This window comes from Echeneis naucrates, chromosome 7 (assembly GCF_900963305.1).
Source record: "Echeneis naucrates chromosome 7, fEcheNa1.1, whole genome shotgun sequence".
Taxonomy (NCBI): Eukaryota; Metazoa; Chordata; class Actinopteri; order Carangiformes; family Echeneidae; genus Echeneis; species Echeneis naucrates.
Window position 1 is genome coordinate 11,313,445 of NC_042517.1, and position 17,827 is coordinate 11,331,271.

At 39.8% G+C, this 17,827-nt stretch overlaps 2 protein-coding genes across 2 annotated transcripts; both read right to left on the reverse strand.

Moving 5' to 3' along the window:
- Positions 1–3,096: 3,096 nt before the first annotated feature.
- Positions 3,097–15,867, reverse strand: tmem201 (transmembrane protein 201). Its single transcript, XM_029506066.1, has 11 exons — positions 14,798–15,867; positions 14,150–14,270; positions 13,759–13,953; positions 13,480–13,659; positions 12,531–12,889; positions 12,233–12,433; positions 7,581–7,798; positions 6,840–6,902; positions 6,434–6,724; positions 6,084–6,215; positions 3,097–5,497 (listed from the first exon to the last, which is right to left on the reverse strand). Exons 1-11 carry the CDS (start codon positions 14,944–14,946, stop codon positions 5,400–5,402), a joined length of 2,007 nt encoding a protein of 668 aa, XP_029361926.1. The 5' UTR covers positions 14,947–15,867; the 3' UTR covers positions 3,097–5,399.
- A 116-nt stretch (positions 15,868–15,983) lies between these two features.
- foxl2l (forkhead box L2-like) lies at positions 15,984–17,552 on the reverse strand. The gene has a single exon (XM_029506067.1). It carries the CDS (start codon positions 17,266–17,268, stop codon positions 16,372–16,374), a length of 897 nt encoding a protein of 298 aa, XP_029361927.1. The 5' UTR covers positions 17,269–17,552; the 3' UTR covers positions 15,984–16,371.
- Positions 17,553–17,827: the final 275 nt, after the last annotated feature.

The following is a 17,827-nucleotide window of genomic DNA, read 5'->3' on the forward strand; positions in this document are numbered from 1 at the left end:
CAGCGAATTTTACTTTCATGCAAGCTTTCATTTATCTGACAGTTTTCAAGAAGTGCGCATGTTTGTAATCATATAGTGGTAACCAGAAGGCCAAGGACAATTTTAGCTTCAACACTACTCTCATGGAAGTGGAGCATTAACCACAGTTGTAGAAAGGGGAAATGATGGGGCCAACATCAGCAGCATGACTCTACAACTATTCACACTTTATTTCACTGTTCACTGTTGTTAGAATAGAATGCCTTTATTGTCATTATACATCAGCACAATGAGATGTTTAATGTTTAGGAAAATATGCAAAATATGAAAGATATATACAATATAAACAGAAGTAAAGTGCACAGTTATTATTGTAATATTATGGGTCACTATTTACTATTCTTCTCGTCCGTTCCATTTTGCAGGTTAAAATCCTCGATGGTGGTCTAGTATGTGTGGAAAAACCTGGCTTCCTGTTTGTATAATGTCATAAAGGCAACTGCTGCATGAGATCAAGCAGACTCAGTTCTTGTATTCTGAATAACACAACATGTGTTTGTTCATGTAGTTCAGACCAGCTGGTGAAAACAGGAAGTGATTGTGCAGAAGAGAAACTTTTGGCCAGAGCTGCAGCCTGAAAGTATGAACCTGTTTCCCACCTTCACCCCTGAACTGCTTTCAACTGTGAGCCTGAAAAGCTTCATCTGTAAACAAGCTGCAGAAGTAAATGAGGGACAAAGTTGTCTCTGATGAAAAGCTCTATATTTTATAATCAGGGTTACGGTGAATATTTCTGCTGATATTTGAAGGAAACTCCAGAAGTTCAGACACAATTACTGGAAAATTTAACTTGAAACTGCTGTGTTAAAAAAAACTATTTTTTTTTTTTTACTCAGAGAAGCAGTCATCATCATATTCACAGAGCACAGAAAATATATTAATAGTTTAGTCATGTGTTTGTGATATTTTAGCGTATGGCAGTGAAAACGCTCATGAAGAGACGCTGACCTCAAGAGACCATCTGGGCGGAAAAGTTAAAAGTGCAATTAAACACAACAAGGTAAGGCTAACAAATAAAAACAACCAAAAAGGCAATGCTGGAAAACAAAGCATAAAACACCAGCTAAACACTCCTAAAAGTGATAGTGCTAGTTAATTGGATTAATTAAACAGACCAAACACTTGCATTTCAGCTCAAGAGATAGATATCAATTTGCCTCTTTGAAAGAACGAAAGCATCTAATTTTCCAAACTATCTCCTTCAGATGATGCTAATCAACACTCAGGTGTTAAAATTGGGATGTAGAAATGGGAAAGCAGCATCAACAGCCCAAAGAAATATACAAATCACTGAATAATTTGAAAAAGAGAAAGTATACTGTACGGTTTATTTACATGATAAATTAGCATAATCTGCACTGCAATTCAACACTAATATTACTGACATTGATTTCAGTATAGAAAAAACTGGAAATCAACAGTCTTCTAAAGTACAAATAAATAAATAAATAAATAAATCAATCAGACAACGGATACTCAAATTATTTAAAGTGCCCTTTTTTAACATTTCAACTTCTTTTTAAATACAAAAATAATAATAATAATAAAAAAAAAAAGAACCATTTAAGCTACACTTGCAGCAGCAGTGTGTAAACCCTGGGATCCTGAATCTGAGTAAAAAAGTGTCTCTCAAATTATTACCCCACCCTTCCTGGTTTGCCCCCAAAGACAAGCTGACCACGTTATTTTCAGCCCTGACACTTCAGTCTGTTTCTGATGATTTAAGTGATCTGCTAACATTTTTATTTGGCGGAATTAGCAAAATGCTAATGAGCCAATTTCTTTTAAGATTAATGATTCCTCAGCTTGTCTTTTTGATTAGTGCTAGTTTCAAATAGCTAGCATGCTGTCATGGGAAACTTAAAACAGTGACAATTGTAAACATTATAATTGCTAAACATTACACTGTTACATTGTAGGCAGGTCAGCATAGTCACACCACCTACAGTCTGTCAGAGCCACAAGCATATTTGTTGACTCTTATTCTGGTGAAATCACTTCATGTCAATGAAGCACAAGCGCTTGCTGACAGGGCAGAAAAGTCCATAGCAATTGAAAACTGAACGGAAAATATCTAGTACTAAGCTTTTCCTGGATGGCGAAACAATAGAGTTTGTACAGAGTAATGATGGAGAAAGATGAGGGGGCGATTACGTAAAATAACCAAGTTTGAGGCGTAAACAAAGTGACTGTAAAAACCTGAAGGGTTAAGAAAAGGTCAACATGAGGATATATCAGCATGACTGATTTGGCAGAACATGTGACAAAAGCTATGAAGAGTATAATACGTTTCAATGAGATAAACCAGGAAGTTCTAATTGTTCTCATTTTCCACCTGCTACCTTGAGCCAGACTGAAGTCATGGTTACATATTAATAAAAGTAAATCATCATAGCAAAGGGATGAAAAACAATGCAACCTCAAAGAGGCACTTCTAATTAAAAAAAAAAAAAGGCGTACAAAATTGAGAATTGGATGAGTTGTAACGTGACCACTTTCATTAAGCTGTGCGAAGGAAAAGTTTTATTAAACTGAATCTTTTCTTTATCCTTACACACTCAGCCACTACTGTAGAAACACCGTTAATGTTCCCTCGTTAACTGCGTCATATTCTACGTTCCATCGCTATAGCAGCATATTACATATTTGACTACCCTGAAAGCAAGAAATCACAGTCAGTTCTGACATGAATATGAAGAGAGAAAGGCGGCAGATGAAGTGATGATAGTCCCCTCGGGGCCCGGTCTAACTACTGGACAGTAGGAGATTAAGTGTCTTATTGATCAGTGGAAGAGACTGCGACTGCGACAGAGAGTTTGAATTATCTGTGTGTTATTCAGTGCTGCTCGTTAAAACACCATGACTGCACGTGTGTGAAGGAAAGCTGTGGGCTGCTGCAGCATCAGACAGAAATTAGTCCCGAGGGAGGTACGGGTGAACTCTACTCCTTCAGTGTGCTGTTAGGGCCAGAAGGGGGTGCGTTCTTTTTCACACCTCACACAGAAATAGAGTTTTAAACCCAAACAGGAAGCAGATTCGATTACAGTAAGATAATTTGAAAAAACACTTTATTTAAAAGTATTGGTCCGGATGAAACAAACTTATGTTGCTCCTTACAATTGCAGACCAATCGGTTTTTGCAGACAATCATTTGCATTGCTAAACGTCACAACCACCCTCCAAACCATTAGTGAAAAAAGATAAATGAATTCTTCTTGTCAAAGAGTCTGAAATGGACAACTCTGGTTAATAGTGATGTGAAAAAAGCACAATACTTTAATTACACTTTAAATACAAAGTCAAAAATACATTTACTTTATATTGAACTGAACAAGGACGAGGTTTGTCTCATTCAGGAAAGTTCAGCATGGTAGAAAGAACATGTACACTTCAATATGTGTATGTTCTTTCAATTAATGTGCCTTCTTCAGAGAAGAAATAAGCAAACACCAGGTAACACTGTCTGTACAAATACACAATTTTGCATCCAGTATGTTTAAAGGTTAGACTAACCATCGTAACTATTAATCATTGTAAAGTTGCCTCATAGTGTTCTGGACTATTCACACTTACTGAGATATCTTTCAGTAGCAAGTTTTAGTTTTCTCAGAAGTTTTACATCGTTTCAGTAATTATTACTTTACTCTGAAATCAGGTGCATGATCATTCAGCAATACAAAACATTTCATGTGAAAGTAAAAACAGCCAAAAACCTGATGACAGGTCATGTTTTACATGCCAACAACAAGCAAACTCTAACCTGTACACACATCTAACAGATGTTCAAGTACGACTTTGTGTAAATCATGTCAACATTGACAAACAAACACTTGTGCTCTAAATCTATAATAGAGCAATTTCAAATAATATCAATGAATAAACATATTCAAAAACACAACCAACCTGAAAAACATTTCAAAAAGACAAGTGCAAAAGTCTTTCTTATTCAGCAGTTTGAAGTTTTGAGAAAAACTGTGTCTGTCTGTCTGTCTGTCTGTCTGTCTGTCTGTCTGTTGAGAGAGAGAGAGAGAGAGAGAGAGACACACACACATATATACAAACACTGAGCAAAAATACATACGCTTGTTTTTGCTCCCATTTTTCAGAAGCTGAACTCAAAGATTTAACACATTTTCTATATACACATAATATACATTTCTCTCAAATAATGTTCACTGAGATAATCCATCCCACCTCATAGATGTGGCATATCGAGATGCTGATTAGACAGCATGAATATTGCACAGGTGTGCCTTCGGCTGGCCACAAAGCCCCTCTGAAATGTTCAGTTTTATCACACAGCACAATGCCACAGATGTCGCAAGTTTTGAGGGAACGTGCAATTGGCATGCTGACTGAGGAGAAGTCCTCACTAACACAGATTTAGACAGATTTGTGAACATTATTTGAGAGAAATGTATATTTTGTGTATATACAAAATGTTTGAGATCTTTGAGTTCAGCTCATGAGAAATGGGAGCAAAAACAAAAGTGTTGCGTTTATATTTTTGTTCAGTGTATATACATACACCTTATAGCTGAGCTCACTTCTTTCTCAATCACTACCTGTTTTATGTCTACGTCAAATAACGAACATGATCGATTTTTGCCTGAAATAACATTTTATTGCACTTGGCCTTAGGGAAAATAGCCTGTGTTCAGACATGGGTAAGAACACAAAATGGTGTGATCAAAGACGTAGCTCTGTAGTAACGGTTAACTTTGGTATGAGATGTCCAGGATACTTGGCATGTGTGACCAAATAACAGAATTTGAAACTTTGGAGCTGAATATACAAATGAATGCCTAATTAAAGGAAAAGGGCTGTGAATGGTGATGCCTAGCAGAGGTTCACTCCATGGTGCAATTAACTTGCTATGTGGCGCCTGATTAAATATCTTTGTCATCCTTCTGTAAATAGACTGTGGTAGATGCCATTGCTGTAAAATTACAACATTTTGGAGTGAAATAAATTTTGGCTATTGTGGAGTGGAAATATTATTCATTTTGGAAAGAATCTAGGCAATGAAATTGTCACAATCAGTAAAACAGTGGCCAAGGACTTAATCACGTGAGACAGATATACATGAGACGGATGAGAATTTTCAGATACCCTGGTTAACACAAACTTGGAGTCCCTCTTTGCCTTTTCCCCAGATCAAGGCAAAGTTGGCTTCTAAATTGAAAAAAATGAAGATACGACTGGCATGTATGCAAGTATGAAAAAATAATCTCTATTCAGATTCAAACAAATAAAACTCAAGACTAACAGAGGCTTGAACATGACATGACAGAATTTTTGAAGACCAGAGGCCGCTTCTCTGTACAAGTCACAAAAAAGCAGCAGACCTTATCGACAGTTCATCTCCAGTAGTGATACATACAGAGGCAGGCAAAGCCCAGGTTGGCAGTCATGCTCACTATTAAGAGCCATGGCATGGTAAGACACTTCAGAAAACCTGGAGATGTCATAGAGAAAGCAAATTCAATGAGAAAAATCATTGTGATGTCTCAATGTGACATGACTTCTCTTCCAGTTATATTCCTCTTTGACAATTTCCATCTTCTGACATTCAACACAGGCACACACCGATACTGGCGCCAATATATTCTTCATCCATTTAATCAGAAAACAATTATGTCAGTGATGTAGTGGCATGATTGTTGATGGCAGATGGGCTGAGTGTATTTGAAGCTGCTTTTCACCAGTAACAGTCTCTGGAGTACTCACAATGGTGAGAAAAATAAAAAGGCAACCACGCAGGGTCTGTTCTGTGAACAGAATTGTGTGGGCTTGGAAGGACTCTCAATTTAAAAATATTCCTGCCGTTTGAATTAAGAGTCTTTTGATTAATTTTGTGAATAAACTTTCACAGTGTGTTCTCAAAGCACTCTATCAGATTTAGATTATTATCTTATTCATGTACTAGGACCAGGATGTGAGTTTGATGAGACAACGCACATGAAATCATATTCTGTGTTATTTATGACAGCCCATAAGATGAGACTCCATCTCTGTACCATATTTAAAATCAGACTGCTTACCTTTTGTGGGGGGATCAGTGTTTCCTAAGCCGTGTGTTGTCGTACCAACCAGGCATGCTGAGGACCCTGAGGAGCTGCCTGTGTCGCTCTTCGCTTCCTTATCAATCACACTGCCATCCCTCAAAGTGAAATCTGCAACCAGGTAAAGTCACAGGATCAGGAAAATGGTAAATCCATAAATAAACACACCAAAACATGAAGTTAAGTTAATACAAAGTTTTCTCTTTTGAAAAGATATGCAAGATTTTGAGTGTTTACTTTGCCATCTGGTGGTCGTAACATTAATGGCACTCAATGCAAGCAGTCAGGAACACACTCTACTTCTAACACTTTTACATTTGGGTACTTACCATTTTGGCTTTGGAAGGGTGACGTGTCAGGTGAGAAGCAGCCGCTGTAAATGTGAGAGGCTGGCCCCACAGTATAATATAATGGACACACAGGTGGAGGTGAGAGCTTGGGCTCTGGCTCTGTTGAGAAAAGCTTGGGTTTCTGGTTTGAGATATTGAGTCGAGCTGGGCTGATGAGCGGGCGACGGTATCTAGCAGACCCTGAACTGGAAGTACACGAGCCGGCTATTGAAGGAGGCGGTGAGGGGCTCGGGGATGATGGGTGGCTCCCAGACTTCAGTGAAAAGTAGTCTGTGCCAACAGACAACAAAAAGGTGTAAAGCAAATGTTCCGAGTGCGTTAATCGCGAATCGGTTTGAATCTGTGGCTGAGTGGAGACTACACACATTAGCAGGGGTTTTAATACCTGAGGGAGGGGAGTCTTTGTACTGCAGATCTGGTCTGCTTCCACTGAACAAGTAACCAGAATCTGAAATACATAACATATAAAACTACATCATAAATCTTTCCTTAAACCTGCATAAACCAGTAGGCCAGTCTCAGTAGTGAGATTAAATGCTTCATCTGGACCATGTAAGAAATCAGATGACAAAGTGAACTCCCCCATGGGTTGGCCAGGCAACAGTCCACATTCAGACAAGTCAAAAAGAGCAAATCCTGAAAACTGAAAGGGACTCAACAGTGTTATCAAAACAGCTGCTGGTTTGCTTTAAGTTGATGAACTGCAGCTTTAATTGGTGGAATACCGCCAAAAAAGAGAAACCATTGATGAGCCGTATTTTTGTATAAAAAGGAAACTGTTTAAATTGCCATGCAGTTTTGTTTTTTTTTTTTTAAATCAATAGACGCCATTTTTGCTCACAGATTACAATACAGAAATGCCAAAGATGTGTGATTACAAGCAGCATTTTCACTATCAAGTTTGTCCTTTACTTGTCAGTTTGTTTTTTTATTATGAAATGTCCATTTAAAATAAATGAATAAATAAATCACATCAACAATACATTAATCTCTTTAATGCTACGCCCTATTACCCAGTGTTGTTTAAGTTAGTCCATAAATAACTGTTACCAGTCAGACAGTCTTAGACAAATGTTTTGATTCTGCTCGAGTTAGTCAAATCGAGCAGAATCAGTTTTGGTGTTACCTGTCCTTTTCAAGGTGGGCATGGTGCCGAGGGAGAGGGCTCTGCTAAGGCGCCCAGGTAGGGTGGAGACAGAATCAGTGCACTTGTGACGACCCTTTTGGCAGCTGATGAGCTTTGAGAGGTTTGGTGGAGGACTGGGGATGAAGGAGACTGCCAGGTCAGGAGAGAGCAAAGGAGGCTGGCTGTAGGGGGAGGCTGCAGAGCTGCCTGTCAGATATCTGCAAATAAAATACTATTATGCAAAAAGAGTGCAAGAATACATAGAACAAAATAACATTACAAACAGCATTATTAGTGCAGTGGTTTGGGATTTTATGGGATAAACAACATTCTTGACATTAACTAAACACAAGATATATTGTGTTTGTGGGAAATCAAATCTATGCACAAACCTTATACTGCGCACGCACACACACAAACTAAAATGTTGCTGTGGCTGTTGGATATCACACAACAGCTGAAAGTGCAGAAATGCTGCCCAGCAGTAGAGCTCAACACTCATTTTCACAACAGATTCTGTGGTCTGTACTTGTTATGTGTCAAATTATTTTCTTTTCAGTTGCAATCGAGCTTAGAGAAATTTTTGTCTATTTCTGCCTGCAGCAACAAGCCAGGGTGCAGAAAACATAATCACAAAAACCACCTTTCTGAATGCCAGCAAAGAAAAAGAGCAATTTATTTAGCACACCATGCTGTGACAGTGAAGCACACATCATTTTATCCGCTTAGGAAATTGTGTCATATGTAGCTAAGAATTTGTTAGGTAATTTCGTTTTGTGCATTCCCAATAAAGCCAACCTTTGACCACCAAATTCAGTTTAGAGTCCCAGTGAAGTGTTTGTTCCTCATTTAAAGAAATTGTTGACTGAGATATCACGTTCACAAGAGCAGGATAGATGGATATACAAACCGAAAACTTCATACCAGGGGCATTAACATCACAGCTTCTACGGCTCAGATTAAACTGACACTTCCTTTGGCACCAGTGCTATGCAAGAAAGCTACCATTTCAAGTCAAACAAATATACAAAATGACGGACAGTGTGTTTGTGTTGACGAAAAAACAAACAAGGCATATCCTTTCACCAGTTGTTTATTATAATCCATGTACAACAAGCATTCTAACAAAGTCTTCAACTTTTGAGCCTGGCATTAAGAGCAAGACACCCAACTTTGATAATAAAATACCTAAAGTCAAGGTTTTCTAGGGCATGTTGCAGGAAGCCTTCCATCATTGGCTAGGCTTATTTCTGAAGTTGCTGCATAATGTAATAATACATTAATTTGATCAAACTTAGAAATTTCAATAGCTTATTTGTACTGTAGACTTCAATTTGTATAGATTGCTTACTTGGGTTTGAAAAAAGTAACAAGATTTGGACCTTGGTAATTTTTCTCTTAGTGTTTCTGCAACACACACAAATAATCACATTTTAACTACATATTGGACTTCCAGAAAAACAGTGCAGTAAAAATATTGACATTCACGCTTACATTAGTAAATATTTTTTTAAAGGGGAAAAGAAAAAAAAAGGGTTGTTCGGCACCCATCACTGTTAAAATCTACATGCGTATGTGGCAAACTTATTTGTATGTTTATCATACAAGTTATAATATATAATAATATATAATATAGGGCTTGAAGAACACAACATAACAGAAATAACCCGATATTTGGACTGGATACTATGGCATATTTATCATAGAACATGCACAGCAGATTAATAGTGCCCACAAACAATTTGGCAAGACATCGGCAAAGGTGACTGCCAAATAGTAAATACTATTCTATTATTTTATTATTATATTATATTCTATTATTGAAATCTTACTGATTTTACTTTGAGAACAAACACACAGCCAGATGCAGACCATTGAGCTTCTACTGTCAGTGTAAGGGTCGTTTCTCAAAGCCTACAACTAATTCTGTAGTGTCTTAGAATTGGCAGCGCTTTTACTGTAAAGATTCATAGTTTAAGGCTCTGAAGTTACAGCGACAAAATGCTGGTTTGAGAACATAAATTCATCTACAAAACAGAACATGCAATTTACAACCAGTTAGCATACTTCATAGCTGAAAAAAATGCCTATTCAGATTACCGTCTAATAAATATATCTCTTCACTCAATACAGGTCAGTAAATAAAATAAAGTTAATGGCAATACATTGGCAAATTAAAATGTTAGTGCATACAATGTATTTAAATACAAGAAAATGTCACACTGTTAGTAAAGGAATTGGATGTGATCATATAAAGCACTAAGTAAAATCTGATATTTTAGCTGTGACAGTGCAGCATTTACATATTTTTTGTGCCGCAAGTATTTTAAGTATTTCAAATAGAACATGAAAGCGATGATGGGCCAACATCTCACTTGAAATGACTAAATATATAGTGGTTAGCACTGTTGCCCCACACCAAGAAGATCGCGGGTTCGGTTCCCAGCCTGGGGCCTTTTTGTGAGGAGTTTGCATGTTCTCCCTGTGCCTGTGTGGGTTTCTTCCCACCGTCCAAAGACATCATGTTTGGGTTAATTGGTGACTCTAAATCATCCGTAGGTCTGAGTGTGAGTGGTTGTTGGCCCTGTGATGGACTGGCGACCTGTCCAGGGTGACCCCGCCCTCTCCCAATGTGAGCTGGGATTGGCTCCAGCATACCGACAACCCAGAAACGGAAAAGCAGTAGGAGATGAATGAATGAAAAACTAAACCTATTGTGCACGAGCATAACAGAAACACATCAAGACACATTTTTACTCTGAACACTGACTAACCCTCCCTAATAGTTTTACTTGACACTCGAAAGAATGTACGTCAGTGACCGTATACAGGTCCAAAATTGAGCACTTTATGTTTGCATCTTCAAGCACTGATACAAGGCCACCATAAAGTACTACTCTGACATGATCATATCAAAAAAATATAAAAAGAAAACTAATACTTTCCAGGTAATACAGGTACCATTTCAAGAAAAACCTTACATAAAATCTTCTTGAAAACGTGTCTGTTATAGATAGAAAACCAAACGGGAAAATTCCTCAGGTACAAAATCACCCCAGGAAGACCAGAGATCAGCAGCTAAGTTGAATTTTCTAATCAACATTGACTTACCACTAATTTTCCCAGGCAGCTAAAATTTTCAAATAGCAATAACCAACTACTAGTCCTTGAGGTCTAAATACCACTGTTACAAAAAATTATGCCACACAATGACAGCTACATCCCAACATAACATAACCACATATCACACACGGGAAATATTCAGCTCTGCCTTGAAACTTAATCAGTAACTTCAACATTGATGGATATCTGGGAAATTCCTTACAGGAGTCAGTAATAAATAGCAGCTTTGAAGGATTCATGACAAAGACTTGATCCGGAGAAATTCCTCATTCAGAAATTGTGGATTTGAAACAACACAGGAAGGATGCAAATACTTAAAAGCTGTATCGTATGCCTGCAGTGGCATCACAAATGTGCAGACATGTAGGCTACATCCACACTAATTTGAGAGACTTTTTAAACGCGCCACATTTGCTACAGTTACCCCTGGCCTCCACACTACTCTGAGGAGTCCCTACAACCAGGTGTTGTTTGAGGAAGATACAGATTATGAGGCTACAAGGGTTTCACTTGCTGATTAAGTCTACTGATTGGACTGCGTCACATCATAATCGTCCCTGATTCAACCTCTATGGGATCTTTTTTGGAAGGAAACAAATGACCAGTGGTCAATGTGCTTGCAAGGAGCTATTGTCTGCACCTACATAACAACCTGCAGAGTAGACCACCTGCTTCATGTTTGTGTCAATGGCCATGTGAAATGTATTTTCAGACATGCCAGTGTGGTGGGAGGGATTTCTGGTACTGAGCGAAAACACTTATCTGGACGCAGAAACAAATTAGTGTGGCTATAACTAGTTAGTAAACAATTTGCTACACACTGGTACAGTATTACATTATTAACAGGTACTCAAACTGAGTAATAGAAAACGTGGACATTCAAAACCCTGTAACATTACAGTGCAGTTTTAGAGTTCAAAAGTTAGTGTAAATTGGGTGCTTATTTTACTATTGTAAAATCCTACTATACTAGTTTTGAAAACAACATGTTATTGGGTTTTTTTGTCATTCTTTTCAACTCTACAGGTCAAATTTTGAAGATTTTACTTTGGAGGTAGAGACATGGTAACTATTCTGTTCAGTTTGTGTGCATAAATACTATAAACAGCAAAATTATTTTAACCTTGTTTTTTTTTTCCAGGTAACCAACTATATGTCAACTTGCCGATGTTTTGATGCAATTGGCAAGTAGCATTGGTCTCTTCTTTCCTTATCATGAACCACACACACACACACACACAAACACAATCCTTTGCTTTAAATTCATTCACGTCATGAACTCACAGTTGACCACGCACAGCAGTAAGAGCAAAGTTATGGGTAAAAAGTGGGCTGTGAATTAAAAACAGCATGCCCGCTGTTTTGTTGAGGAACAAAATATGAAACAAAATAAAGGGACATTTAAAACACAGATGAATGTATTCTGGCCTGGTTCAAAAGAACACAAAGATCTTGTGGACAGAGAAAGATTTACCCCCATGCCAATCCCATGTTTAAAGCAGTTTGAACTTTAATGTTCAGATTCTGACCTTCGATATTTGCTTCTTGGTAGACCCAGTGGTTTGCGAGTTGCCACTGCAGCAGCAAAGCTGACTAAGCAACAGAGAGAGATGCTACTGTGCTTGGCTGTGTCCATCCAAGACGAGGCACCAACCAAATAGCTCTCTGCCAGGTACAGGCACAAGATGAGGAACCACAGGACAGAGGCCACAGCATCAATTCTCTTCAGCCTAAAAATGCAGAAGCACATTTACTTTAGTTTTTGTGTGTGTGTGTGAAATATCTGTGATGAGCGTTCCCAAAGCAAATTAGGACGTAATTGTTTACCTTGCGGCTCCAGCAAAGAAGATAGCAGTGAGGCAGGTCAACAGGCCAGCTGAGACTACAGCCAACTGGTTCTCCCATCCGTGTTGCCAAACCAATTTGGCATTTTCTATGGCCTTGTTTGGAATCAGCTCCAGTAGACCCTGCCATATAGGCACATCTCCATTGTTTTCAGTTTTGGGAGTGGATTCATTGACAGGTTTAGGAGATGTATCTGCATCACTTATTGTCTGTTGACCACTAGGTGAAGCTGTCAGGTTTGGCAATTTGCAGAAAGATGCAACAACCAGGAAAGCACAAAGTAGGAGGGAAACTGCCCATAACAGTGTGACCCCAATCGGTGATGTCAGAGAATAGGAGCTCTGTAAGGGAAAGAACAAGTTTTAATTATAAATCGTAATAGTTTTATAACAAACAGAGATTAATTAATTATTCATTTTTAACATTTTAACACAAAGACGTTAAAGAAAACAAAAAACCACCTATGATGTTTAATAACTACATAAACATAGAAGTCAAAACTGCAAGCCACGACACTGGTGTAACTTTGTCCTGTACACAGAATTTGCCAGTCTTCTTATTTTCCTTATTATTGGTTAGATTAAAAATTTCAGATGTGAACCCTGGCTTATGTAAGTGGATATACATTTCTAGTTACGTTAAATAAGTAGTGTAAATCATTTCTTTCACTCATATATATGTTCCAAGATTTATGAATCCATCTACAATATTGATGTTTTGCAGCACATTCCTTTTTCCAACTGATTACATATCTGATTAGAAATCTCAGGATTTCTGTATTAGTGAACAAATAAATGACTGGAGGAAAGGAAATGTAATCTCTTGGAGGCCTACTTGGAGCTTTTAATTGCTGTGCTTACATGATGTGGTTTAGTCCAGTCACAGATTGCCTTTCACAAATCTGCACACGAACGAACAAAACTACACCGACCTTTCCAAAGCCCTTGACTGTGTCTCTGGTACGTCGAAGTTGATGGCTTAGTAGCACTGTACGCAGCTGGCGGTTTTGATATTTGATGTAGTACTCCACTGCTGTCTGACATGGCTTGCATAACTTAAAGGTCTGTTCCAGGTGGTGCTTATAGGCTTCAACTTCCTCATCATAGTTTTCCTACAAAAATAAGCAATAAAAAGGTAGCATTAATCATTGTACATGGTCATTGTACAGTATTTGGTGTAACAGTGAATATAAGGAGCAAACTGTACATACATCATCCCTTGGGATAAATGAGGCCAACTGCTTAATCTTTGTAGCCTGGTTGTTGTTGCACTTCCTGCAAAGCAGCATCTGACAGTTCACCCACTGCAGTGTCTTGGGTGTCTCAGATAAGGGAAGGCTTCCAGATATTCCATGGTTCAGATGTGCCTTGTGCTGAGCAGGGATGGTTTTGTTGTAATCCCCATTCTTGGAGGGGAGACAACAAGAACAACAACAACAAAAAAAAAAAAAAAAACAAAAAAAAAAAAAAACACACCAAACACATAAACACAATGGAGATTATAAATATCACACATCTCATATCAATGAAAAATAGAAAAAGAAAAAAAAACTATAGAATTACAGACAAATTATTTAACGGCATCACATTTTTCTGACTCACCTCCTGAAAGCCGTTGTACTGTTCACAGCTTGGACAGTCCCAGCAGTTCCTGTTTCCATAAGGCACCACTGTGTTCTCATTACAGAACCAGCAGTTGACATTTAGATGGGTCGGCTTTTTTCTGGAAAGAACAGATGAATTCGCATCGTGATGCAAAAGAGGACACAGTTAAAATTACAGTGAGATCCAGGGGCTGCAGTTTACTTAACAATGGTGAATATCTACAACTGCACAGACTAAAGTCAGGGGATCTCTTGGCGTAACTAGGTCGTGATGTTGATGGCAGGTGAATACAATCAGTTTATATCGACACTTAATAAAATGATGAACACAATCATTCTTAAATATAGAAATACAATCATGCGTGTTTATATGGTGGAAACAGTAACTTAAGTAATTGCAGGAAGCACAAAAATGGGTTAAGTTTGTTTGCAGCACGGCTAGCAAAGTTAGCATATGGGTTAGCAAAGGGATAGACTTCAGTGGGCAAACATGAGCTGTGTGAACATATCAGCTGCTGCAGACGTCGTAGTTTGAAAACACGACATAGGAAATATGACCGTGACTTTTAAACACGGCTTACCGACTCCTCCAGAAGATATATGTTGAAATTAAACGCGGCGATGCAACATCTTGAAGTTAACTTACCTGGTGGCAATTTTGTATATCAGCGCTCCTCCGGTGACAAACGCCGTCGCTCCGACTCCTCCGTACATCCACTCGGGATATTCCGACAGAAGTTGATGAAACGCCTCCATTTTCCGCTGAAATCGGCCCAAAGCGGTCAAAGAAAACATAAACCTTTAGTGTTTTAGCGGTTTGCAAAACACGGCGCCTTAGCGCACGCGGCAACCGATCCCCTTTGTACACACCCCGTAACGGAACCGGAACGTGCGTAACGACCAGGACGCGTCCGAACACTTTTTAGGCTCCACTGATATCAGGCAAAAGCGCCCACCGTTCAATTACCGACAAAAAAACTTTACATATCTAGCCAAGATTTTGGTTTTGTCAGGTGATATCGATAGCTGAACTAGAAATAAATGAAAGATTTGTATTGATGAAACGCGTCGTGTTGTGTTGTGACAGTGTTGGAACCCGGAAGGGAAGTCTGCCTACACCGACGGTTCCTGCTGCGTTCACGGGACGTCCATGGAGTGGGGGAAAAGATGGATTGAGAGATACTTTACCAATCTCGAAGGACATTTAAGACATCCAGTAGCTTACACAAAAACGCACACATCACCCACATATCACGCATGTAACACCAGATAGACAACCAACAATTATCCGTTGTTGTTATTATTATTATTATCGTCATCACTGTAGTAAATGTACTTAATGCACCTCGTTTTAAGCCTTTACTTCACTTTCCAACAACACTTCATTATTTATTTATTCATCGATCATTGCAAATATTCCAATGGACTTTTTTTTAACATTCTTATTCACGTCTTTCTTTTCCTACTTGTATTCGGTCAGGTTGTTAGCACTGTTGTGTGTCTTTATTTGTTGTGTTTCTCTTCTTTTTATGCTGTAAATCTGTTTCCCCGTGGCACAATCAAGTCTGAAGTGAACTGAAGCAGACTACTCGCCTTTGTTGCTGTTTGTTATTGTTATAATTCCTCATATTTAGCTGAAACAAATAGGACAGAAATTGCCCAATTTTCTGTCATGTCGACCAGTTGCATATTAGTTTTTATAGTACATTATTAGTTTATCATCCATATTCCTCGTTGTTTGACTGGCTCAGACACCGCTGCAGTACAGTAGCCAACGTAGTTTACTGCATTTTCTACCATACTAATGGAGTGAGTCAATCAACGAGGCAATAAACTGCAAAAATAACATTTTATTTTCAGTAAACATGACGAAGTTTTCTACATCAAGTAAACACTCGGCAATGAATAAGAAAACCGATCAGTGCGTCAGTCTCACCAACTGTTGCAATTCATAACAGCAGAGAAAAGAAATAAATAACATCGTTACATGCGAAAAGTAATGAGGAAAGAACGAGAAAAATAATTGCAAAATAAGACTAACTTATATGGACGAGTCCACAGGTTATGGCGTCATCGGTGTCAGTTTCTCATTAACAGTAAAAAAAACCTTTTAAACAGTTGAATGAAATCAACAAACTGCTGAACAGCGATGAGAGTGACGGCCAAAGTGAAGCAGATGAACGGAGTCTGTGAACCGGCTGTCAGAGGAGCTCAGAGCTCCTACGGGTCAAAGGAAGCCCCCAGCTGCGCCTCCGGCTCTCTGCCGTAGGAGCCCAGCTGCTGGTAGCTGCACGCCACGGACACGGTGGCTCCGTCCGGGCTCACGGGCTGGGTCACCCCGCCGTAGGGACACCCGTTGTGGGGGACCAGCACGGGCAGGTGGTGGGGATAAGCGCCGAGGTGCGGGTGGTGGAAGCCGGCCGGAGGGCAGCAGGAGTTCACCGGGCCGCTCATTGGGGACATGAGCTGGGGGCCCGGGTGGGAGTGGGACGGTCCGGGCTGCGGCTGGCACAGACTCCAGGAGCCGGCCATGTAGGGCTGCAGGTACACAGACTCCGGATACTCCACCGGGCTCCGGGTCAGGTAAGGCACGCTGCGGGGCATGTAGGGTCTCCTCACCCTCCTCCGCCGCCGGTAGTTGCCCCTCTCAAACATGTCCTCAAAAGCGGGGTCAAGCATCCAGTAGTTGCCCTTCCGGTCGCCCCCCGCCTCCCTGCGCACCTTGATGAAGCACTCATTCAGAGATAGATTGTGTCTAATGCTGTTCTGCCAACCTTTCTTATTCTTCTCGTAGTAGGGGAACTTGGAGATGATGTAGCGGTAAATCCCACTCAGGGTTTCCCTCTTGTCCCGGTTGTCCTTGATGGCCATGGCGATGAGAGCCACGTATGAGTACGGCGGCTTCTCCGGCTGTTGGGGCTCCGGGGCAGCTCTGGGCTCGGAGGGGGGGCAGTTGGAGCTGATGTCCAGGAGTTGCGCTCCCTGATCACCGGGGGATTTCGTCTCTGCGTCCATGGCACAGTATTCGCTTGTGCGTCCGGTTGGTGCCAAAAAAAAAAAAAAAAAGCAGGTGCTCACACTCCTCCCACAGGTAAGGCTGATAACGTTTTCTTTCATCTCGCATGGTTTTTCTTGCCCTGGTTAAGTTTCGGTGGGAAGACAGTGTGCAGCTGTGCAGGTTGAAGCAGAGGTCACACTGCTGTTTTCACACTTATCCAGAATGAACGCTTTGGTCATATACGATGAAAGAGCTCACTGTCAAAACATCGGCACACCTTGTTGATCATCTGTGGAGCGATGCCCTTTCACGGGAGAGTGATTTATTCACTTCAAGACATGAAAACCTCTTGCTTTTCTCTGACACTGATTTCTGAGGTGTTTTAAATATGTTGGTCCCGAAGGAGAAAACACAATTATCCATCTTCCCTGATGTATCAGGTTATTGTAGATATGTAGATATGTAGATGTAGATTTCATAAGATGCTTGTCTCCACCTTTAAAATAAACAACACAAATGGTAACACACTTTAATTTTTAACTTTGGCTGCAGGTGCTAAACTCTCAGCCACATGGCAGCTACCTGCTGGGTCTTGCAGGTATCAGAACCCAGCAGACCTCACATGTACAGTGGTGCATGAACAGCAGACCCGCCTGTCCGCTCAGGATGGCAGATAAT